At 31.2% G+C, this 27188-nt stretch overlaps 1 protein-coding gene across 2 annotated transcripts; it reads right to left on the reverse strand.

Annotated features, from left to right (window-relative positions):
• Positions 1-26119, reverse strand: LOC118188656 (uncharacterized). Of its 2 annotated transcripts, none has more exons than XM_035359156.2 (3): positions 25871-26119; positions 8511-8619; positions 1-727 (listed from the first exon to the last, which is right to left on the reverse strand). In XM_035359156.2, exons 1-3 carry the CDS (start codon positions 25990-25992, stop codon positions 632-634), a joined length of 327 nt encoding a protein of 108 aa, XP_035215047.1. In that variant the 5' UTR covers positions 25993-26119; the 3' UTR covers positions 1-631. The 2 variants fall into 2 exon arrangements, with proteins under 2 accessions (XP_035215047.1, XP_035215052.1); XM_035359161.2 differs by lacking the exon at positions 25871-26119 and adding an exon at positions 11537-11670.
• Between the last annotated feature and the right edge of the window lie 1069 nt (positions 26120-27188).

Genomic DNA, 27188 nt, shown 5'->3' on the forward strand with positions numbered 1-27188 from the left:
TACTTCCTACAGAAGATTTATTTCAAAATAAATTGTAATGATGCTAGTCATTATTTTACAGAAAGGAATGAAGTTTAATGTTCAAGCTCATAAACTTGAACTTAAGGAAATATTAAATATGATTAATCGTCATGGACATGAAAAAAATAACTTAATATACAACATAATTAATGGAATAAGAAATATTCTTGATACATATATTAAGTACGCAGATTTAAAGCAGTGACTTGATTCTTCACTTGTGTTGAAGTCTTTTCAGATCTTAGATGGACAGTTCCAGCTTCTAAGAAGTTGTTCTCAAACTTCTTGAGATACCAAGAAAATTATCAGTTAAAAACTTTCTCAAACATAAATTTAAGGAAAATTAATTATTGAGCAATTTTTTTCCTCAAACTCATTCAAATTCAAAAACTCCAACATAATCATTTGCACTGACTGCTCCAAATTTCTGCAAAAGCAATTGCCATTTCTTCAGTTTCACTTTTCTTCTTCCATCGAAAATTAATAAGTTGATACTATATCATTCAAATGAAATCACTTTTAACAACCATTATTCCTTGCACAATTATTCGTATCAGACGTATTTTATTATAACTTATCATATTCTTAGATTCAGATAGATCTGTGTCATTCATGTAGCATCTTGATAAAGCCTTGAGAAAATAAAAAGCAGGGCTATACCAGCTGCTGTCAACCAAAACATAAACTTCCAATGACGATTCCAGAACTATTAAAAAAGAAAAGAAAAAATATTATAATTATTGTTTTACTCTGTATTACAAATTAGCAAACTATAAATTAAAGAAATGTGTATGCAGTGAAAATTTTGGATAACTGATGCATCAAAAAAAAAATTAACATTTCCGAGTCTCCCGTTCTACTCGGCCGATTAAAGAAATTTAACTGGTGTTTTTTATGTCTCGAAAGCACGACATAGGATATATATTAGATTTATATATAAATATTTTTAGACAAAATCGGACTTTTTCAGGAATGATATACCTATTTTTTTCCATATTTCAATTCTATGACTCAAGTTATGCCAAGGTATCAAGATCTGTAAACACTGTACGAATAGATTTTAAAATAATTAGCTCTCAAAAATTTAGCTCCTCAATGTTAATTTAATTTGGTAAATATTAATGAATATTTTTGTATTAAACTTACTCGATTCTTTCTTTCATAATTCGAAAATTCAGGTTCACTCCAATAAAATTCGCAGATATTTTCTAATTTATTTCTATAAATTTGTATTTTTTAGTGATGTGATTTTTATAATTTTTTCGAAAATATTTTTGAATTGCATTTAAAAAAAAATGTTTACCATCACCTTAAAGTAATAGCCGTATATGCAAGAAATTAAGAGTTTGTTATTCAAAATTTCCCAACATATAAGTGAATTTATACAGTGGCACATTCTGAAATTTAGGATATTTGGTATAAGCGATAATAACTTCAAATGTGGTTTAGACACTCTGTTAAAATTAATTGAAAGAAGGCTGCACCTCTCCCCCCCCCCGCTTGTACACAATAAAAGGGAAAGAACAATATGTTACAATAAATTAAGAATTTTCGCCCAGTGGTTTTTCTTGCAGAAAACTCAAAAAAGTGGGCCAAGATAAATTTTTTAACTTCTCTGTAAGTTTCTCGCCCAAATTTTACAAGATTTGAAATTAGGCATAATTTTAGTCGTAGAATCGAAGTATGGAAACAATCTGCATGTCACTTCAGAAAAGTCCGATTTTGTGTCAAAATGCCTATGTTAGAACAATTACTACATGTAAATCTAACATATATTCAACGTTACGCTTTCGGGACATAGAAAAATAAAATTAAATTTCGTCAATCCGCCTCGTAGAGAAAAAAAAATATAGAACTGTCTTCTTCTCCCCTTCCCCTTTTTTTTTTTTTCATTGGTTCTTAACAAATTGGTTTCTATTGTACATCAACAGCAATATTTTGTATTTATTTGCTTATACCTATATGTTTCATGCAATTATATAATATTATGCTATTTTCACATTATTTGTACATGCTGTTTTGCATTATTTTGTAATATGCTTCTGCTGTCGCTCATTCGTACCACACTGAGTGAGTTAGCTCGATTATATATATATATATATATTTATTTAAACAAATTTAAATTCTTAACAAATACGTATAAAAGTAAAAAAGTAAAAAAGCAAATTTTAATTCTAAAAAAAGAAAAAAGCCAAAATAATTTAAAATAATTTAAAAATATGCAAACATGTAAAAGATTTAATTCTCGAACTAATCTACAATATCATTTAAATTCAGAAGCATAAGCAAATCAATTCAAAATCTATCCATGAAAATAAATCTACTAATTTAATAAATTAAAATTAAATTAAACAATTTTTTTTAAAAATTGCATATGTGAATGATCGTAGAGTAGGCAGGAGACAGACTTATCAAGGGGAAGTTGCCTCCAAACCTAACTCTCCAATCATTCAATTCGTGTTTCGTCATTCATGCAGGCAAGGGTAAAAGTCAAAACCAAAAGTTACATTTAACATTTAAGAATTAAAGTTCAAAAAGGAAAATACTAATTAAGTCTTTTGATAAACAAGCAAGTAAAGTCAAGAATTAAACTTTTTCTTAAAAAATTAATTTTTAAAAAATTAATTTTTAAAAAATTAATTTTTTATAAAATAATAAAAAAATCTAGAAACCAATGTATTGCAATGGAGTCTGTAGAATCGTAGGATACGAACTGCGCGAAGTTTAATTTAAGACCCCCCTTCTTATATAATCCATGAACTGCGCGACGTTTTCCTGTCCCCTCCTCCTAAGAACTTGAATTCCCAAGAAGATGGGTGCTACAAAATGTCATTCATCGTCATTAATGGGACATGTTATTGAGACTACAAACCTCTATTTTCGTTTACCAGATATTGTAAAAATTACGCATACAAAACAAATATTAATTTAAAATCTGGCATGTGCTAAAGTAAAAATGAATTTCTTTTACACTCATTTTAAAGTTTTATGATGCTCAAAAGAATAATGCGTCAGATCTTTTTATTATCTATAAAAATTAAAAACTTTCCAAGTTGTATATTTTAGCTGCTGATATATATATTATCAGTTTTGAATAATAAAATTCATAGATTAATGACATACATAAAACGGATACATAATCAACCTATCAAATATCAGATTTGTAGAGCACCTTAAATAAGTTTTCTTGTCTAGATAAATATTAACAAATCTTCTGAGATAGCAGAATGGTTTTTAACTTTCAAACCAAAACAGTTCTAAATTAATTTTTAAAATTCTCTTTATTAAATCTAAAAATTGGATTTTTTAATTGTTTCTAAATTCACACTAATGTTATTGCAATATATGCCTTATTAAGCTTTCCATTTTTAATCATTGAAGTTATTTTTAAAGTTATTTAACTTTCTTACAAATTCCATATTTTAATATTAGAAATGTTTAAATATTTATTCTGTTTTCCATTTACTCTACCTGATGTACTTTAACATACATTTAATTTCTAATACACATGTAATTAATAAATTGATAATTATGAGCAGCTGCAGAATTTTCATAATTAACAGAAAAAATGCAATTCAAACTTCCTTGTATTCATATGTTGGGATTTTCAGTTCCCTTTTAATCCATTCCTTTCTCACATATTGTTGCACTGTATTCAAGTTTTCATGTATGTAGAATTTAAATATTTTGTATTCTATTTATGCCAATTTGTATTTAAATGATAATTTTTATAAATTCTTGCATCATAGCTCTAGTTAACAGATGTTTCTAACACCTTGGTAAAGCTTAATCTTCAGCATGCAGCTTATTTTCCAATCTCGTTTCAGGCTAAATTATTTGTAAAATAAATTATTTGAAATTATTTGCAAACAAAGATGGTCGCTAAATCACACTAATAATATTTTTAACTGTTGTAATTTATAATGCAACGAGTTCATGTGATTTATAATGTATAATTCATTTATAATTTTTTTTCAGCAGCATTGATATTAATAGCAGATACTGATAATATTATACATTTAGATTAGAATGATTTAGTTTGCCATTGCCTTCTTCGTTGATGCGTTTATGCTACATTCCTAATATTTCCTAATGCCATACAGATACGTTTAACTCATTTAGCAAACATGCAAATCTCTAATTCAGCCCACTTTTGTTCTTACGTGTGCTGCAACTTCTATTTTCTTTAATATATTGTTGAGCCTAACTTCAAAAGGTCTTATGATCAAGCGGAAAAGTCACTAAACATTGATAGTTCGACCCGAGTTTATAATCCCAGAGATACTCCCTAGCTCTTTCTTTTTTTGTACTTATTTACTCTGGGAAAATGTATTGAATTTCAGTTCATGAAGCAAAAATGCTTCTTTAATTTATTCTTTAAAAATACTGCAAGAATTTTCACCTTTACCTTAACATATCTCTTTAAAAATTCCTTTAATAAGGAAAAAAAAAAATCTGAAATGTTTCAGATTTTAAATTACGTCCAAAGGGGCGTTTTTTAAAATTTTGTGTGTTACCTTTCTTTATTAAATATCATGTTCCTCGCACTTAAACCATAAGATCCACTGCAACAGCAATATCGCAAAATAGTTTTTAAACGAGCATATCTTTAGAATTTCCGATACAGAGACTCACGCGCTGGAGATAAAAATGTTTTTTCTGCACAACGTTGCCATTGCTCGCTTTGAAATCCTTGAGTTTGTTAATCAAAAATTCGTCAAAGTTTTAAAAAATAGGAAATCGATCATAAAACAAATTTCAAATTTGATCTTCCACATACTCATATTCGTTGGAGGATTACGTTATTCAAAATTCGATGACTCTATGTACCGTTGTTTTATCACAATACGTGTAGTGTGGTGTGGTGTATGGTGTATTTAATTATGGCAAAGCACACTAGGGCTATCTGCCTAAGGAGAGGGATGCCTTCGTGGAGGACTTTCTAAGGGAAACTGGCTCGTATACACGTTACACATGGGGAAAACCACGAAAACGCCCATGCAGCCAGCCCGTTCGCGGGATTCGAACCTCGGACCGAACTACCAGTGCTCAGCGACTTTACCGCTCAGCCGCTGGTGGGCTTTATCACAATACGAGAAATATACATACATTTATGCAGATTTTTCATTATTTATTTTCTTCAAATATAATGCAGGACTCTAACATTTTGTGGCAACAGTTTTAAAAGTGAACCGACATTTATGAGTCCGACGCAAAATGCCAAAACGAAACTAATAGTCCTTCGGGATTCAAATCCCTTTGGACTAAAAATAAGGAAAGAAATTAGCTCAGTTTCTGTGATTGATACCTCGGTGCAAGTTATATGTTAACTTTTTCCAAAACCATAGAGTTTATATGGATTTCACATTGTAGACCTTACTTTATGAGTTTTTTATAATCAGTCAATTTCTCTAGCTATGACAACTAACCATACCTTCTGACAAGTACTCATATTTTCAACTACTGCATTTTAATTCCTGTTGACTATCAGTACATTATTCACTTGTTTCACAAGTGCAACTTTTATTTTATACGCAAATCTACGTGAAATAGCAATAAAACTTTAGTTATGCGGAGTTCCTGATCAATTGTTTGTTTTAGATTGAATGAAATTAAGCTTAATGTTTCTGTTAATTAGCTTGTTATTAATTTAATTATACGTTTCTAATCAATTATATGTATAGATATTTCTAAGTGTATTACACAAACTTTTGCATCCCAATTTTTAATTTTTGGTTAAAAAAAATACGCTCTTATTTATTGAAAGGCCTGATTGATTATATTAATTTGCAGTACTGTTTATCTAATTCTTTTTCTTCTAGATGAATTTTATTAAAATGTTCTTAGAATAATAATTTTAATTTATTTAAAATTTATACCTGAGTGTTCCAGACACATAGTAATGTTATTATGATTTCATGCTAAGTGTTTTTTAACTATTAATTTCTGCAAACATTTACATGATTACTTTAATTAACAAAAAATATTTCTAACACACTTTGGTACGGAATCTTTTGCACTATATTAAATTTTCCAGTCTAGTTCAGACATCATGACTATTATTGATGTAAATTTATAATAAATATAATTGGTATGCTTTATAATTATTTAATTTACAATATTATTATTATATTGTTTGCTCTAATATTATAATTAATGAAAGATGTTTGTAATGCGAATATCTATGTTTACTAATACCTTTTATTTTCTTTGTTAGCTCTCGCATTTACTACTGTTATTCAAGTAATTAGCCTGCTTGTTAGATATTCTTTACTTGTTCTTGTGATTGTGATATGTAATTCTATTCCTTTATTTTTATTTTCTTCTTGGATACAACTGGTTTCGAAAAGTAAAATTGTAACCCTGTAGGCAACGGGGGGGGAAGAAATTTTGATTCGCGCAATTGGAGTATACTCCGTAGAATCACTAATACGTAAATAATGTATCTTGCAATGAACTTTTGCATTATAAATTTCTCACACAGTAATTATGATGCTCAAAGCATTGGGATCATTTTATAGTATTGGATTATTATTATTATTATTATTATTATTATTTTCATCATCATTTTGGCCACGTTTCGACAGACAATATATTTCCCTACTGGGATGGTATACGATTCCATTTGGTTCACTTCCATGATTGGACACCATCCCAGCGGCGTACTTCTCTATATGTTTGCATATATGCTTCCAACTTTTTTGTTAAAAATCATCAATGTCTGGACAGTTGAATGTCTGGACAGTTGAAAGTTTTCTCATTCATGACAGTATCAACTTTATTAATATTATTTTTATTTTAAATATTAAAAGACAATATTATGTGAAAGGCACATGGGCTTGTTAACTGAGTGCAAAACAACTCTCATAGTAAAGCTAGACTTGGTATAACTTTTAGATCCTTCACCTTCATATAAACCCCACCGTTAACGTTATGATTGAAATTTATATTCTTTTTCCATAGTTCTCGAGGAGTTAACGAACTAGACATATGAAGATTACATATGTCATTGAAAATAATTTTATCACTCCTGAAATTGGTGGTTCTTGTCGTCACGCTGAATTCAGATAAACACGACTCTTTATTTCCTTCTAAGACTTTATGATTAATAATCTATGACGATTTACATCAATACCTCGTTGAACTCTCTCGCCACACCTCTTCACACACTCACAGAGTTGAAACTTTTTTATCCGTCTACAACTTTTCCCGCAACGATCATCAAAAAACAAAGAGGAAGGAAGTGAGAGAGAGAAACAAAAAAAGACAGCGAGAGCTAGCAAAGCTAAGACAAAATATTTTTTTTTTCCTTTTACATTTACATGATTAGCCTTGAGCCGGCTAGTGTGCTAAAACGGAATTAACTATAGTTTTGCAGAGGATGTAAAAAATGTTTTAAGGCTAAATAGGCATAAATAGGAAAGAACAGGTGCAAAATTTTATACGTATTCAGATGCAATGGGAGAAATTTAAAGGAAAAGATAAAATACAGGGGATAAAGAAAAGGTCATACAACGTGAGATTTAATGCATGGAAATCTTCAATATTATTTTATTTCAGTTGCAATTTCATCCACCAAAATCATAGCCCTCTTGAATTGGGTAACAAATTCTTTTTTACATTAAAAAAGAATGATGCTTGCTTAAAAATACTTTTCTAGTTCTAAATGCATGAATAATTAGCAGCATTTCTTAAATTATTTATATTGCATCTATATCGCCTATTATTTTGATTGTTGTTTATTTAATGTTCTACGCTTACTTTTAATACTAATTTCTATGCCTACTATTATTGCTGATTTGTTTTTATACTTACTATTATTGAGTTCTGAAGTAAAAAAATATGAACCAAGAGATTTAAAAAATCATACTTTCAGATAATTTAGATGACTCAAATATTTTGCAATTATGTCTAAAAAACTTCAACTAACTTCTGCGTAAATCTTTCTTCATATACAATACTCTGTTTAAATAATGAAATCTGCACCAAAATTTACCAAAAGTTACATAGTGTGTTTTCAACAGTAATAAAATGTAGTAAAGTCTTTCTCAACAAATTATTTAAATAAATACAGTCAAAATACTTAGCATTATTTGATGAATTTCTTAAATTGGAAATAGACCGTCTGGAAACCTCTAGCAAATTATTCGAGACATCCTCAGTTGGGCTATAGTTTTGGAATATCAAGCACATTTCATGCAGGTAATAGTCAACGGTCACTTTAACCATTTTAACATCGTTTACTAACAAACTATGAAAATACCAAAGCAGAAGCGGTTTTTATTAAATTTTAATTAATATGGAATTAATATCAGACTACATCTGAACATAAATCCAACAAATTTTGCAAACTACATTTTAGAAGTTCTACTTTAACTGTCTACAAAAAGATATATGTATACAATCCAAGAATTTTTTTTTTTTTTTTTCAAAACTAAAAGTTCTGACACTTAAAATGATATCTCTAAAACTACAAGTTTAAAACTTACCGATAAAATAGGTGTCATTCTGGATGGTTGATCATTTGCAGAAAAGCTGTCCGCCATTTCTTTCAACTTTTGGCCAACTTCTTTTATCCTCTGATTTTTCATCTTTGATCTAAAAAAATATATTTAAAATTAATCTTTAAAAAATATATTTAAAATGAATCGTCCTTTCAGGATTCATCATATGTTACAATGAATTTTTGAAATAAGATTCACTATTTGTTTTTCAAGATTCCACATACATTCTTTCGTTCTGAGGTTAAGGATGAGGCAAAGCACACCAGAGTTATCTTCCTCATTTGTTATGAACATGCCTGAATAAATATTTATTCCTGGAGTCATATTTACCAGGAGTGGGGAAATTAAGTATTCAGCAACATTTATGAAATGTGCATACCTCAAAAGGAAGAAACAAGAAACATTTCTCACACTGTTTATTGTAAACTTATTGATCCTAGTTTAAGGAACTAATTAAAAAAATTAAAAATTCACATCGCAATAGTTTTAGTCTCGTATTGAACACATATGGTAAAAGTATCTGAAAATAAAAATTTTACACTAGTTTTCTACGAAGAACATTCCAAATATTAAGTTGTTTTTTCAAGTTTTTTTAAAATCAAAACTGGTCAGCAGTACATGAAACTGGCCCTAAAAAAAGTTACCAGTCTTTGATGAAAAAACATTCATTTTAGAGGATGGTGACCAAAATTTTCGATTATTAAATATAAAATTTTGAATTTTAGAAATTCTACAAAAAGTAATTTAACACTATCGTTTCACAAGGAACATTTTTTGAAGTCAAACATGTTTTTTAGAAATTCGTTTCCGAAAATTTAATATGTGCAACTGCCACTGGTTCGGTTACAGAAATTTTCATATTGCTGACATTTTAAGCCTACGAGGTCCGTTTAAAATCTATACACCTTTACTAAATGTTATCATGAGACCAAAACTGTCGCAATCTGAAAGCCCAGCTTATCTTATATATTTCTTAACTCCAATCAAGCGTCTACAATTAGTCATTGAAGAAATATTTATCCGTCTTACCTTTCTAATACACTTTATAAATACATAAATAAATAATTATTTTAAGCATAGCATAATTTAAAGAAATGATATGCAACTGAACTAGCGCAAGACATAAACAATTGTTACGTTGTCTTTTACACGCGGAAGTCTGTATGTTTACTATATAAAAGCAGGCGTTAGGTAAACAAAAATTATGTTTGTGGGATAGATAAAGAAATGTTTATTTACCTTTTTAACTCCACCTCAATAAAGAAAAAAAGCAGCGAGTAGGAAAAGGAGCAGTTAGTGATAACGCAATGCGAGACGGAAGTACATATTTGACCATAAAGAGGTTTTTTTTAGAATTAAGAACTTTTTTGGAAGATGTAGGTAACTCTAATGTTTCACTAACAGAAAGACTGTGGAATGATCTTGCAAAATTGTAAACTCTTCTTTTTATACCGTATATATCCACAAAAAAGGTGCAATCTGAAGAATTGACAGGAGGCGAGAATGGGATGTTTGTTCTTTCTCAAATGGAGGGTTTATTGCAGAAGGAATCATTTCTTCAATGAAGAAAAGAAAAACTAGTTTGCTAGACAATGGATCTTGCTGGGTTCAACATAGGTAGATCCTGAGATCCTAAATAGTGAATTTTTTTGGATGACAAACAAATTCAAATGGCAAAGAAATCCATCTATGAACTTTCATTAAGAATGAAATTAATCTCAGAACAACTGGAGAATTCGAATTAGGACAGTCAAACTGAAGACATTGCAAATGAGTCTCTATCATCCTCTTCCAGTGATGAATTAGATTTTGAGAAATATTTTTGGATAATATTGAAAAGGCTAAGGCAAAGAAAATGAAAATACAGAAACAAGAGCCTTTAGATGTAAAAATGAAAAAATACAAACAAGATTTCCACACGGCCTTTGAAGAAATAGAGAGATATGATTGCGCTTGCAAGACACCTCTTTTAGAACTTATAAAAAATCTATCCTGAAAAGTAACTTTAAATATCTATTGAACTCTATTACCATTTTATGTTATTTAAAATTATCGAAAACTTTAAAAACATTTAAACAAAATAGTAAACAGCTTTTAGTTGACAATGTTTCGAAGATATATTTTGTTTGGAAATAAAACTATACGGGTAACTGGAGTTCTAGATATCTAGAGTCTTCAGAATTGGAAATTTGCTCTATACATGTATGGTGCAATGAATAATAAATATTTTTTTACATTTTAGGATTTTTCTTTGATCCGTTAAAAGTTAATTAGTTCAAATTCCTAACACACAATAAAGCGAACTATCGGTGTGTTTGAATCAACTATATAGATTTGGAAAGAACTAAATGATTTTTTTTTAATTTAAACAGAACTTAGATCATAAGTGTACGTTCTTGTGCTAATAAAATTAACCACAACACGTGATGATGCAACTAAAGTAACAATCAAATTAAATTTAAAACTTATTAATGAAAGCGGCAGTTAAATTTTAATCTAAGCTGGCAGAGAATTTATAACTGGCGCATCAAAATCAAAAGTCGGCAGCAATAATGTAAAGCCGAATAAAAATAAAATTCCATACAGAATAAATACAACTTAATCAGAGCTGGCAAAACTAACATAACGTGCCAGCGAAAGCCTCAATCTAACAATCCAAAAAGCTCGGTTTAAAACGCTATCTAAACGATTTGCAGTCTGGTGAGGAAACGAAAAGGAGAAGTTATACTAAAGGCTGAAACTATAAATACTTGATTTAGTTTCAAAAAATAACCTTATAACATGTATGAGATATTTCCGTACTATAAAATCTTATAATTAGCACTATATATAAGATACTTAGTTACCAACGTCTTTTTATATGCATTTACGTATTTTTAAGCTAAACCCTGATTTTATAAACTAAACATATACGGTAGTTTAAAGCATACTTAAATATTAGACAAATATGCATACATATAAAATATGAAGCAAAGTATTCCTACTTAATGATTTAGTCTAAAGTCCCATACCGAATGTTTTTTTCCTTTCTGCACTGTCGATATTTCATAAATGCAATAAATTACTTCAATGTCAGGATTTAGAAACGCAAAATGCATAGTAAACGCCTAGATATCTTTCCACCTCTTTTTAACCTACATTTATGCTTTCCCGCTCTTTAACGAATTTCATGACGTAATGCATGTAACGTCATGATGTGATAAACTTAGATCACGTGAGATGCAGTGTTTCCGGGTGCGAATTTATTCGAGATGGAGCGAGTAGAGGAGGGCAGTGGGTATGATTGTTACGAGGATAAGGAGCGCTATGCTGTCTGACGTTGCAGACTAAAGCGAAAGCGCGCGTATTTCAGATACCGAAAGCTCTGTCGTTGGGTATGATTGTTACGAGGATAAGGAGCGCTATGCTGTCTGGCGTTGCAGACTAAAGCGAAAGCGCGCGTATTTCAGATACCGAAAGCTCTGTCGTCGACAGTTTGAGCCTTAGATAATGAATTTATTTGCTCGCTCTAGATTTGACGTCAGGTATCTCAGCGTACTCAAGTTTTTACTTTCCGAAAATAATTTAAATGTTATGTAATGTAAGGTAATATACGAGTAAGTTGCAACTCTCTTGGCCGTTACTAATCGATATCATGGTTAACGCAGCACACGCAACAAAAATAATACAGGTATTAAAGAACAAAAAATTATTTTAAAAAATCTGAAAGCTTTCAGATTACGCCCAGAAGACCTTTTTTTAACGTTTTGTGTGTTACCTTTATTTATCAAATATCATGTTCTTCGCACTTAATCCATAAAACTCAATTCAACGACAATGTCGCAAAATAATTTTAAAATGAGCATATCTTTAGAATTTCCAATACACAATCTCACGCGCTGGAGAATTTTTTTTGGGGGGGAGGGGGGGTCAGTGTTGCCATTGCTTTCACATTGTTGAGTTTGTTAATCAAAAATGCGTTAAGTGTTACAAAATATGAAATCGATAATAAAACAAATTCCTAATTCCAAATCAGAGCTTCCAGATGCCCATATTTGGTGGAGGATTACGTTACTCAAAATTTGATGGCTTTAGGTACCGTTATTTTATCACAATGCGAGAAACATGCACACATATGCAGTTTCTTCATTATTTAATTTCTTTAAATATAATACAGGGCTGTAATAGTTGGTGGCAGCAGTTTGAAAAGTGAATCAGCGCAGAATGAAAAAACGAAATTAATAGCCCTTCTGGCGTGACGCCCTTTGGGCTAAGAATTAGTGTCAGCTGTTCCAATTTACCGAGGTGATATAGAGAACGATGCCCACGGTTGATTTCAAGATAGTTATAAAAAGAACACGGCAAATATAAACCTGTTAAAATTTCTGTTAATATCATTCACGAAAAATGTGTATAATAATTAAAAGAAAAATATTGTGAGTAATTTACATGTAACTTGACGCAGTTTAATCTGAAAAATAATTTCACGCAGTTACATAAATTAAATCAGAATTCGAAACAAAAAAGGAGTATATTGTAAACAACAGAACAATAAATATCAGAAGGAAAAAAAAAAAACTAAATATTATTAAATGGCATTAAGGATCAGCACTTGCAATAGAACTTAGAACAATGTCAGTGATTTCAAACTTTCTTTCGCAATACCACTCCATCACGGTGCATCTGTTCCTTATTTTCATAGTTCAATAGAAGTTAATATGAAACAAAAAATTAATGGCTGTGTCGTTTGATTTATAGTTACAATTTATTAATTTAATTTTAACGGATGATTTAACGATATCTCGTATTACGTACAATTAAATTACACGGCATATCGAATCAAAAAATTTCCCGAATTCAAGAATGTCATTTGTCGTAACTAATGTTATCCGACGCATTTTCTCCCCCTCCCTATTTTGGAGAAAGTTTCGTTTTACGCTGATGACTGCTAAAAGTAAATTTCCCATTTTTCCGCAAGAAATGAACTCATTAGTCAGGGTTCGGTTAGCTCGCTCCCCCTGTCCCCTCCATTAATCGAGAGTTGACTGTAATAGTAATAAATCTCACAAAATTCGAAAACATCCAGATGAGATCGCATTCCATCAATATATCCGAAAACAAACAAAAGTGTGGGAAGTGAAGAAATCAATAATGATTCACTCTTTCGAATCTCAGGCGCCAAAGGTTCTAAGGTTAGGCCAGGAACGGTAAAACGCGTGCGACATGGCCTTGAAGCGAAATCAGTTTCGGATGGTCATGTGATCGATCGATCTCTTTTTCTCTTCACTATAATCGCGAAGTTTTAACTTTGCGGAAAATAATAGATTTATCTTAGAATAAACATAAGAAAAATTAATAAACGTGAGTAGGTTGCATGATTTATATTAAATTTTTCATAGCGCAATATTTTCACAGGCGGTAAAAATGTATATCTTTCAATAATTTTTAAAACAATTGTACTTTGTTTATGTAACTAAAAATATCATTAAGAATCACCCCATGCAAACTTTATTTCTGTAATTTTAATAAAAATGGTATCCATTTATGTAACGTGAATCAAATTTGTTCCCAAAATAATGTAAAAATCCACATAGGGGGAAAATTCAATAGATTTATGGGTGTAAATTTTGCTTAGATTTTCTTAATAGTAAAATAAATATCTTGAAAAATTCCCTGCCACTACCATCGCATCAGCTATATAAATTTTCAGAAGGTAAAATAGCCATAGCCGCTCTTTACTCCATTCACTAATAAAAACTGGATATCTCAAGTTTGTCAAAACAGGGAAATGAATTAAAATATCCTTAAATGCTAGAAAATTTGAGTATTAAGATAAACTTACATGTACGAGTTATGCTATAAATGTACGTATGTTATGCTATAAATAAATCTTTCAAGAAAATTTCAAGAAATTAAATGCTAATTACATTCATAAAAAGGAGGACCTTCTATTTGTGCCAGCTGCAATTTTATGTTGTATCACTTTTTTAAAACCATTCAAGAGGTAAGTGATTAGGCTCTATTTTTTTAAGTGATTTCCCCAAATTACAGGCCTATTGCACAATTAAAAATAGATCCATAAAACTTGGAGCTGGACCATATATACACACATGCTACATACAGGGTGTTCCGAAACGACCGCATAAACTCTGCACAGCTAGATTCCTCGTTGGAGAACATTAAAAACTGCCCAAAGAAGCGTTCCTGTACGATCCATAGTTTACGAGAAAAATACGAAAAACAAAGTATGACGTCACTGCCGGTGCAAGAAAAAAAACACTTTATTTGACATAACAACAGTATTGGCATATCTTTCCAGACGATAATGTTTAAAATGGCCGCAGAAACATCAGGAACGTTGGTCTCTTAACGTGTGGGCCGGCATACTCGGGGATCGCCTGCTTGGACCATATCTGTTACCTGAACGGCTCTCGGGACAGTCGTACTTTTGTGTTTCTCAATGAGGTCTTAACCGAGTTCCTCGATGATATACCATTAACGTCAATACAGGGACTTTGGTTCCAGATGATGGGGCTCCGGCGCATTTCTGTACGCCTGTACGTGGTTGGCTGGATATGGAATAACCCCGGCCGCTGGATCGGACGTGGGGGTCCGGTCGTGGCCTTCGAGATAACCTAATCCCGAAGGCCACGGTCCGGTTCTATGGCCGCCACTTTCGCCAAATCTTACACCGTTGGATTTTTTCCTATGCAGCCATCTCAAAGAACTGGTGTATCGAGACGTAGTGACAACACCAATGGACTTAGTTGCTCCTCTGCATGCTGCTTGTACTTCGGTGGACCCCGCAATGCTGCAACGTGTGATGACAGCCATTCCACGGCGTGCTCAAGCCTGCCTCGACATGCACGGTGGACACTCTGAACATCTGCTTTAAATTGTGCATATACTGCTGTTAATATGTTCAATTGCACCGGTAGTGACGTCATACATTGTTTTCCGTATTTTTCCCGTAAACTTTGGATCGTACAGGAGCGCTTCTTTGGGCAGTTTTTATGTACTCCCAACGAGGAATCTAGCTGTGCAGAGTTTATGCGGTCGTTTTCGGACACCCTGTTATACATAATGTATGCAGTAAAAAAGCGTAAATAAAACTAAACAATTGTGACTTATTAACTACAATTAATTGGTAAATTGTTTAACATTTTACATTAATTTTGTCATTTTTATATTATGTATATTATTTAACATTATTTTACTAGTTATGTAAGAATTTTAAGCTAAGTTTTATTTTATTTTAAATCTTTACCATCATCTCTTAATTTCCACTTCCGGCCAGAATAAACGCGTTAACTTGTTTATGCAAATTGTACTTGTTGCCAAGAGCGGAGTTAGATGGGAAGAGTGTGAGACTTCTTGCGACTATACTTCACGCGAGCTCCTATCTGTCCGCCTTTAAGGCTAGAGTTTTTATTCCTCTCGAAAGCTAAAGACGTGTTGTAGTTTTCCGCAGTTTGCGTACTCATACATAATAATTCAAAAAGCCAGTCTTAGTGTTAGTCATTTGTGTAAAGTATTCAAAGTTAGCTTTTACTTAAATTCTAGTTAGTCAGTAGTTCTTATATTTTACGTTCAGACCACAAGTGGTTGGTCTTTGTTTCCCGAAGTGCGGGAACGCCTGTAATATGGTGGAAAATAAAGGGTAATTTAAACCTTTCTCATCTTGTAATCTCCTTGCTACACTACATAGAACATAGTTTGTAATCAGTTTACATAGTTCGTAAAAAATTTACTTTAATAAAAAAAAATTCACAAACTCTCACTAAGTTTTGTTTATTCTATTTTTAGAAAAGAAGCACTTACCATGACTAAGGACCCCCCGGGGGTCGACGTAGAGAGCTCTGCGAAGCTACTGGTTAGGATCTGTACCTAGGCAGTCTCGGCCACGGGGGTATAAAATTTATGAACTTGGTGGTTCTGCAGGCTCACTTAAGGGAAAGGTCACTTATTGGCCGGCCTCGGAGTCTGACACGTCCTAGCGCGGCGTGGTTCTAGTAACCCGGGGGTCTCCCCCGGGGTCGCTGGGTAATGTCCCGCTGCACACCCTATAATTGCGTATAAATGCATTATTTGTAAAATACTATAAAATTAATTGCATAAATTATCCTCAACGGCACTCTACAATGTACCATCTGCTCATGTATATAAATGTGCCATGTACCTATTGATTATGATATCGAATGATATAAGCATTGTAAATAGGTATAGCATTGTAAATAAGAAAACAGTATAGCATTGTAAATAGGAAGCTGTACCCATGCACCCGCATACATTTCTACGTAACGTGACACAGTAACGCAAAACATCAACGTAGTGTCCTATTATGAAATTAAATAAGCACCTATTACTAGTTATAAGATTATTTTATGGATCTAGAGTTTCAGTATATGAAGTAAGTACGAAATGTTTATGTCACCAATGACTATTGTGTACCAAAATATAAGCGTATACACGCTTTTGTCTATATGTAATTGTGTATGTCCTTGTTTATATGTAATTGTACCCATGTATCTACTAGTGTTATCACATATCTTGGCACTGTATAGTTAATATACATCTATTACGCACTGAATAATCATGTACCTAATGTGTCTGTATATATGTATATGAATTTATGTTCTGTATATATGATAATGTAACTATGCATCTGCACATTTCATCCTGTAACACGGCACCGTATCGCAAAGAACTAACTAGAGCTCCACTCTAAAATTAATTGCACCAAAGACACTGTACTACACAGTACTAATCTAGGGTCTAACTTTTAATTCACTGTACTAATTACTTATTCCAGCATAACATTGCCCACCTAATATTTCAGTATGTACATGTCTTCTGTTATCTAATGATAATGCTTCAAAGGGTCATAGTGAACTCAACATATGAGTACACACGTTATGTATATATGCTATCGTATCCATGCTTTTGCATACACGTTGTAACATGGCAATGTATTATCCAGTGTCTAACATTAATTAGCTTTAACGCCACTGTATGAAGTACCAAATTTGTATGTATGTTTATATATTAGTATATTAGCACAATGAACACGTATGATTATCTAGATAAAGGTGGACGTGGCGCTATACCGATTAACCGTATTGGTAGAGGGGTGGTGCCCACGTCCTCCGTCGCATGTCGCATGCGACTGGTAGGAGCATTAGACGACCGGTGCTGCCTGGTGTCTTATCCAGGTGGTGCGCTGCTCTCCTGGAGGGTAATAGTGGAGGTTGAACCTCCACGATGTGCCCGAAGGGGGAGTAGACCTGTAGTGGGCTTAGTTCCCGGAACAGGGAAGCCAAAAACTTACTTACTTACTTACCATGACTAAGAAAATTATTCGCGGTGTTAACAGAAAACAGTGTGCTTATATACAGTACGTAACTCCTTATCCAATCAAGCACATAGGGTACATTCTTGCTCCAAATTATAGGCTAATCTATGCATTATACACTTTCATCAGAATTAATTAAATTGCATTATACTGAACCCTCAACTAGAATCAAAATTTAAATTACTCCTATTTGCATCATTTATTTAAGGAACAATATTAAAACGCCAGGAAATTAACAGTAAAAAATAATTTCACTTAGCTTAGAAAAAGATTTTATCCAAGAGCAAGCCTTGAAAAAGATTTTTCCCACGAGCAATGTGAATACAAATCAATTTGTCATAAGCAATTCTCTCGCTTAGTATTGTATCGCTTCCATTAAGCACATAATCTTCGTGTACTTTGCCACACCCAAAAAAACCTAGCGTCCACTACTGACTCCTTGATAAAGAATTAGCAATAGCAAAGATATTATATTTCTAATTAATAGCATTAGAATTTTGTTTAGTTATTATTTTAGTCTTGCCTTTTATAATACATTTAAAAATTTTCAAGTTCAATTATAAACATTCAGAGTAATGGAAGTTCTTTTTCTTACAGTAAATAATGACACTGCAAAAGAAATTAGGCTTCTTGTATGCAATTTCCTTACGTGTTCGTAACATGTTTTAAATCAATGAACTTCTGAAACGAGAGCAATAAAACTACAGATATTTCGGGAATTATTTTAATATTTCCTAGTTTTTATTTACAAGTAACATACATCCGTTAACTTATTCTAATCGTTTTTCAAATGAATACATCGGATTTTGCGAAAATATAAGAAGAACATATATTTATATTTTCCATTTTCGTTACCTATTTTTTTGCAAAATAATCTGTTTGGAAAATATTTTTTTCTTTACAAAGCTCAGACAGAAAAATAGCTTTATTTTATAAATAATCTGATGATAATCCGCAATTACTATTCCAATAATTATAAACTGGAAATAATATTCATCACGTGCGATGTTAACTTGCAAAGAATCAAAATAATAAGAAAAAGAAAACTATGCTAAATTTAAGAGATTAAAACAGAATCAACTGCCGATAAGATAATTCCGATGATGATGTACTCAATTAACTTAGTGTATTATAACTAATTAGGGGGCAGTTTCATATCACAGTAAAGAGGAATAACCTACATTCAAATTAACAGAAAAATTCAACTAACAACCTACGCGTATTCTCAAGTAGTTTAATCTAGAGCAGCGGCCGTCAACCCTTAGAACTTCACGGACCACTACATATATAATTTTATATTTGGCGGACCATTAATATGAATTTAAAAAAAAGGTAACTACATTTACACAGTAATAATCAGCAAACTACACATATTTCGTTCACATTGAAAAATTACATGTAAAGTACAAAAATCTTACCTTCTTGTACAAGAAACTTAACATTTCCATATTACTGAAAAGGAACTTCACGAAAAGTAAGAACAAATCGTCAAAAGCAAATCAATATCAATAAACTGATAGTGTTATACCGCCATTTTTTAATTATTGTAAACATAATAATCATCGCTTACTTAGCAATGGTGCCATCGATCAACAGTTACACAAAACAAAAATAGAAATTTCCAGTGATACAATTATAAACAAGAATGCAGATGGTTCTTATAAAAATCCATCAAGTTGCCTATTAATATGGAGAAAAATTGTGTTATTAACGACTACAAAGCATATGTTTGTAATTCAAAAGGAAAGAGAATTTAATTTCACGCTAATATTGATAACAGCAGCATATCCATGGATGCCAACTCTCATTTTCAAATGTCGCTAAGTACACCTGCAAAAGTAGCTATAAAGTCGCTAAATTCAGAAGGAATTTCGCTAAAAGTAATAGTTAATTTTTTTTTAAAGTATAATCCATATTCCATAATAAGTTTTGTTACTCGTCGTATTTTAAACTGAATCTTCATAAAAATATAAATAATGTTCCTGCCCCAATTTTTCTGTGGTCCAGCAAAAAGATATCCGGACCACCGGTTGGCGACCGCTGATCTAGAAAATACATTAGTTTCATTATGCGAATTAAATAAGAACACACTATAAACAACGAAAGAATAAATGTCATTAGAAATGGAGGGAAAAAAAAAAACTAAAATATACCTGACTATGATATCTGTTACTATTGCTGTCATTCTACGCCCTTTTCTTGCAACACCCCCCCCCTTCTTTTTTTTTTTTTTTTTTTTTTTTTTTTTTCCGCTAATGGTCTGTGATAGTAATTTTTACACCATTCCCAAATAAACATATTTTAAACATTGCTCGGTTAATCCGCCCCGTTTACAGAAAGTTCACTGTATGGATAAAATTCATGCTTTCAAGAATCATTACATATTTCAGCCTGTTTAAAATACGTTTACTTTCTTCATTCCTTACCACAAAATACATCAATGTTCACATATATTTCACACCTCAAAATAAAAACTATTTGGTGGTCATGAATCAATCAAAACAACTGCACAGTAAATAAATAAACGTAACGCTCGAATACGAAAGAATGAAAACACTAAGAGTACCTAAATAGACTTCCGCAGCAGCTCTGCTGACAATGAAAATGATGATAATACGAATGCGCCTGTCAAACTGCCGGTGAATGGCATTGAACTAAGACGTTATCCCGCGCCTGATATACCACGTGTCTACTTCCTGCACGCAACTGGCATGTTGCTTCATGTCCACATTTAATGTCTTCTAGTCGCGTGAATGCCTCTTTCTTCCACAAATATATGAGCGGTATACTTTTTACGCCTAAAAAAAAAAGACTTTTTGAAAGTAATGCTTATTATTAGTATAATTTGTTGTTATATTTGTTATCAATTTTGTTATTATATTAGTAAATAATTTATTAACTTATTACAGTGATATATTGAGCGCTTGATTTATAAAATTGAAGGAGCGGTTCCAAACTTGTTATGCAACTCTAATTTTTCAGCGCAGCAGATGTTACTAATGCAAACTGTATTTTATGTAAAGTACATATAGCATTTCGTGAAATAACTTTTTATTCAAAATTTTTCACTTCAGAATAACTTTAGAATTCATAGCTATTTAAATTAAAATGTCAATGTTACCTTTTTTTGCATGTTCCGTTTTTGCATGCCTCCGTTTAGTATGTGTTACATAAAATATAAAATTACTCATCTTAAACTTGTAAATGAGAAAGAAACTTTTCCTTAAGTTTGAAACAAGAAATGTTTGTTGTATTAGCAAAAGAAGCATTTAAAATATCTGCGTTTTTGAAAGAGTTTAAACACATTCCATTTTCAATCGTGACGAATATCATTTATCCAAATCTATTTTTCTTACTTATGCAATTAACTCCGGATTAACCGTGGGCGAGTTAACCGGGTGGTCGAATGGCTAAACCCTAGAAAAATAAGTTAAATTAATTTAGAGAATGATGCCACACACTACTATCACAAACCTACAGTGGAAATAGAAAAAGAATCATTCGTAGATTAACAACAGTGATAGCAGACGATGTCGTAACATTATTTCATCTACAACAGTGCGTGATTTAATTGTAAATGATTTGAAATATGTAAAAACTGAAAAATTAAGAAGCAAAATATTCTGACGGATTTTTACGTAAATTGTTCATGAGTCGATGATATGTTGTTCAAGGTTTGCTGTAAATATAATTATTCCTTATTGCCGTTTTTATCCCAGTCCCTTCCTTTTCAATGACGCTTATTCTTCCAGTATACACACAGAGAACATTTTTAATACTCATTTAATTTACGTAATTAAATAATTTTTAAAATTGAATTTCTTGAAAATACAGGTAAATTGTGAATATTTTTTGTTTTTTTTTTGTTTTATAATATGCGTTCTCTTTCCCATGCTTTTTTACCTACCGTCAACCTATGCACATAACAATATACTTTTTCTACTTTTACTGTGATCTGTCTTATGTATGTGGGGATTTTAAACGATGAACAAATTAATTAACGAAAGACATTTTAATTAGACAAACGATTATTACATAAATTTAACATTTAAGAGAATTAAACAAGTAATGATTCGTCAAAGTTCTTTTTGAACAGAAGCAGCATCTCTGCTCCCACGTCAATCGTCTATCATCTCAAAACGGTAATTTCCCTAATTTTTGCTGGGCGCCTTCGAAGCTCGTAGAGAGAATGACGTCACAGCATCTAGTTTTCATCACAGCTCCAAGCGATCGGCACTACATGTATATATATGTATATGTGTAACAATTTTTTTTTCAGCCACGATATCTCTTATATGAAAATTTTTCATTTTGCGAATTTAAGCTTTTTACAGTAGTATAAATAGTTGACTAGGTTTTAGATAAAATTGGACAATAAGAAGTATTTCTCAATAAGTATTGACTCAGTACCCAGCCATATGCAAATGGAGGTGATCAAGATTCAATGCAACTCAAATTTGAAAGCAAAATTCATTAAAATGGGCGTGCCTGAATTTTACAAATATTTACCAGCCAGGTTTGAAAATACTCGAAAATTCGCATATGAAATTATTTCCATGTTTGGTAGCACTTATCGGTGCGAGCAGTTATTTTCAGTCATGAAAGATAATAAGTCTCCTATTAGAAACCATATTAATGATGCTCACCTTGGGTCAGCGTTGAAAGTTATCACTGCAAACAAAATTTCTCCCGAAATAGGAAAGATAACAGCAGAGAAGAGATGTCAAGTATCAGGACGTAAACATTAAATTTTTCTTGTTCTTTTCTATATAAATATATATATATATATATATGTTTATTATTGTATTATTCGAAATAAATCTACGTTTCTATGAATATTGATTTTTTTTTTCCCCCTCTCGGCCAGCCCAAAAGTTAAACCTTGTTTGTTTGGCCCAAGTGTACCTATGAGTTTAACATCCCTGGATTACGATATATTACATTACGTACAAATTAGGTTAAAAATTAGGTAAACTTCAGCCTTAGAATGATGTTTATTTACGGAAACATTTTATGCATTTCAGAGGATATAAGCTTAGAATCATTTTCTTCCAAGCGCCAAAGAATAACCTTTAATTTTATCCCACATTATTCATTTATTTTATTTTGCATAATAAATAACATATTTCCATTTCTACTCTATGAAGAAGAAGAATTTTTTCCCTCAAAAATGAATGCATTTCTACAAACTAAAATCAATATAAGTTTGACATTTGCCTAATTTAAGTTTCCAGTTGTCATGCCTGTCTTTATTCAGTATCCAGTCGAATAATAAGTTTTGCTTTAAGTTAAAATAAAGCAAAGTATCTTCTTATTAACGTATTAGTGAATTTTAAAACAGAGCTTCATTTTTGTTAAAACGGAGCATCGCAATATATACACACATACATAAATTATGACATACTCGTACATGTGTATGTCATAATTTCGAAGCACAGCCGCGATGGTTGAGTGGAAGGACGAGAAGTTGCAACCAAACTATGTTCAGCCAATTAAAAAAATCATCTTTATTTCCAGATTTCTAGGCACACGAGAATAATTCCTAGTAGACATCATCCTCTTTAGACAATCATAACTTGTTTTTAGAATCTACTGTTTTGTGTTTAGAAAAGTTAAATTTCAAGAAAATAAAAATTTGTAACTCTTGTACTAAACGTTTTTTCTTGGCAGAGTAACCAAATATTTTCTTTTAATTTCCTTCATACCTCTCCGTTTATAATTATTGTTTTTTACTAGAAGTAAAATGAATCGGAAGTATATTCATTGGTCTACAATTACATAAAAAATATTATTTGAATAAATTACAAATCATTATTTAAATGAAAATTGAGTGTTTTTCTTTTAACGCATGAGCAGTCTTTTAGAAAGGTTAAGTTAAGCGAGCAATGGCAACACTGTACGAGAGGGGAACATTTTTATCTTCGAGACTGTGTATCGAAAATTATAAAGATATGCTCATTTTAAAATTATTTTTCGATATTGCTGTTGAGTTGAATTTTATGATTTAAGTGCGAAGAACAGGATATTTAATAAATAAACGTAGCGCACAAAACATTTAAAAAACTCCCCTTTGGGCGTTATGTAAAATCTGAATGCCTTCAGAATTTTTTTTTTTTTTTACACAAGGTACCTGATTAGTACGCAACCCTGTTAAACCGTTTCCATATAATCAGGGGTTGACTATAGGGAGTCTTGCAAAATTCAACAATTTTCGGCAGTTATTTAAAAAAAAAAAATTTAAAAAAGGAAGAAGAAATATCGTAAATTTCAAAGGAAAATTTACATATTTCTAAACCAAAAATACAGAGGTTCAAAATAATTTTATGAATTTAAATTATTTGCACTTTATGGCTTTAAAGAACAGGTAGAATTAAGCTAGAGATAATTTCCAGGGAAACAAAAGCTGTAACAATTATGAGAATTCTAAATCTCTTGAAATAAAGAAGAAAAAATAATGAACGTCGAATAAAAGCTGTAACAATTTATGAGGATTCTAAATTTCTTGAAATAAAGAAGGAAAAATAATGAAAGTCGCGGAATTGCATAGAAATAAATAACTTCGTTCGTTAACACTAAATAAAATTTTACAAATAACATAATAAGAACCATATAAGTAAGCCCATATATTACATGAATTGTTTAAAATTTAAATTTATTAATAAGTATTTAAATAATATAGTATAATATTTTTAAATAACAGATACAGCCAGGTTATGAGATTTTTCCCAGGGAAACAAACGCTGTAAAAGTTAATGAGAATTCAACATTTCTTAAACAAAAATAAAAAGAAAAAAAAAATTGGTGAACGTTGCTGAATTACATAAAAATATATAACTGCATTCGCTGATACTAAATAAAGAGTAACAAATAACATAAGAAGCATATAAGTAAGCCCTATGTTGCATAAATGGTTTAAAATTTAAACTTATTTAAACTGGCAGCAATAGTTGATGTGATACAACTTCTTCCTAAAGAAATGCAAAAACTTAAGCCCACTTTCCTCTGAACAATTTTAAACTGCGAACACATTAACAGGTAGTAAATTAATATCACATCTGAATTTAGTCAAAAATGAATTTTCTTCATTAAACAAAATAAAAATCATCTCTTCGTTCTGTACGTTATTAATAATATCTCTACTATAAACTTTCGTTTAAACACAGTTTGAAAACTAAATATTTGAAAAGAAAATAATTATCACATCTGAATTTAGTCAAAAATGAATTTTCTTCCTTAAACAAAATAAAACTCATCTTTCGTTCTATACGTTATTAATAATATTTCTACTATAAACTTTCGTTTAAAGAAAGTTTACTAAATATTCGAAAAGAAAATAATTAATATCACATCTGAATTTAGTCAAAAATGAATTTTCTTCGTTAAACAAAATAAAAATCATCTCTTCGTTCTATACGTTATTAATATTTCTACTATACACTTTCGTTTAAGCACAGTTTGAATACTAAATATTCGAAAAGAAAATCTGAATAAGCATAAGAAAAGTGTTTTATGAGAATTTCGCTCAATTTTCTAATTGCATATTATCAAGAAAGAATCATTTATTAACTAACACTAAATAAAATTTTCACATACAAGTGTGGAAAGCATCTATTCAATTTCACTTTGATTCTCATTTTATTTAAAAACATTTTTAATAATTTATACTAATTCTAAGCACCCAAATTTTACACGCAACTAATTTCACAGGTAGACCTAAACTTTACACATACTTTTTGCATCTAAATTTTACATTTATTTGTTACAAAAGTGAACAATAATACAATTTACTTGTCCTATGTATTTCTGCAAATTAAAATGATTTCAGAATTCCGAATTATTATATAAGAAAATATACAGATTTACTGTTAAAACCAGAGTACTTTGACGAGAGATCAAAACATAGTAATCAGTTATTAAGTATTCCTAAAAATAAAATTGTCTTCTTCAACGCATTTTTTTTTTTTTTTTCCATATCAACTGAAAATATATCACTAATGACGAGATCTATACTCACTTCATTCTTTTAGATATCACCGGTGCGTGAAATCGGCGCCTGATTTCAAATAATAAAATCTTCACACTACTGGGGAACACTATTATGCGAAGTCCAATCCTAAATGCAATAATCAATACCATATCCTTTCGTTCCTTCTATAAGCATGCGCAAGCTTGTTTACAACAGAGAAAGTTGTAGCATTTCAAACAACGGTTCTTCACAACCTTCGTCGTCAACGTCCAAACAGCTACTGCAGGTTACAGCTCAGACTGACCAAATTACTAATGGATTGCGTAACAGTTTTCGCTATCAAGGTTGACGCGTAGACCTACGTAAGGTTAATGACCTATTGTCGACGAAAAACAGGTGTCGTGTCTTGGAGTTTCTTTTCGACGTAGTCCGGAAACAATGGGCATTACTGCTATTTGCGATTTGCTGTGAATGTTTATTTTGTCGCTTTATAAATATAATCACCTATTAATTAACTGGGGAAGGATTTACCCCGTTGCGGACTGACTGAAGATGTTTCAAAACTAGGATTATTATTTATCTGGGGTTGCGGAATGATGAAAAATTGTTATCACTATAACCATCAGCGTAAAATGTAACTGTTTATGAATTTACGGAATAACAGCAATAATAGCAGATGACATCATAATACTTCACATTTTTTTTATATTTGCAATAGTACGTACTATATTTATAAATAAATATTGAAACATAAGAACAAAAGGTTGTAGTCGTTACTTTTACGCAAGTTTGAGCTCAATGACTTAGTTTCTCGTCTAAGTATTGTTTTTAGAACTATTTATAGCTTTGTTTGTTTTTTACTTATCTTTTCTTTCCCATTATTTACAATGTATTCATTTTATTTTGAATGCTGATTTAATGTACTTAACCAAATGAATTTAATCTCCACATTAATGTGCTTGAAAACTACATTATGTATCGTTAATAATAGTCTTTCTGTTAATTATAATATACTGTAAAGGCCCTTATTTTCGCGGGCCGTAATTTTCGCGAAAATGAATATATCGGTGATTTCGCGAGTTGAAAATTTCGCGAATTTTATATGAACAGAACCGAAACTTGAAAAATTTCAAAAGTATCTAAGCAAAGTTGAGAAAGTTGAAAAATTCCCAAAGTACATCTTTTGCATAAAGCATTTAAGAAACTTCCTTTTGTCCGAAAAGTTCGTCCCCCCCCCGTTCCCGTCTAAATGGCGAGTTCAAGCGTTTGCTCAAGAATGAGTGGTATTGAGTGGTATATTCTAATGAGCTTCAATTTCTTGAGGAAAAAGAATCTGTGGACTTGCGAATATTACGACTAAAACCGA

The sequence above is a fragment of the Stegodyphus dumicola genome, chromosome 6 (genome assembly GCF_044657685.1).
Source record: "Stegodyphus dumicola isolate Sdum_Otavi_A_Nest chromosome 6, ASM4465768v1".
NCBI classification, from domain to species: Eukaryota; Metazoa; Arthropoda; class Arachnida; order Araneae; family Eresidae; genus Stegodyphus; species Stegodyphus dumicola.

Coding starts and splice junctions, on each gene's coding strand:
- LOC118188656 (XM_035359156.2), bottom strand. CDS start 25,992: ATGGTATTGATTATTGCATTTAGGATTGGACTTCGCATAATAGTGTTC. Junction 8,620..25,870: donor GTGATATCTAAAAGAATGAA/GTGAGTATAGAT, acceptor ATATTTTTTTAG/ATCAAAGATGAAAAATCAGA. Junction 728..8,510: donor GAATGACACCTATTTTATCG/GTAAGTTTTAAA, acceptor CTTTTTTAATAG/TTCTGGAATCGTCATTGGAA.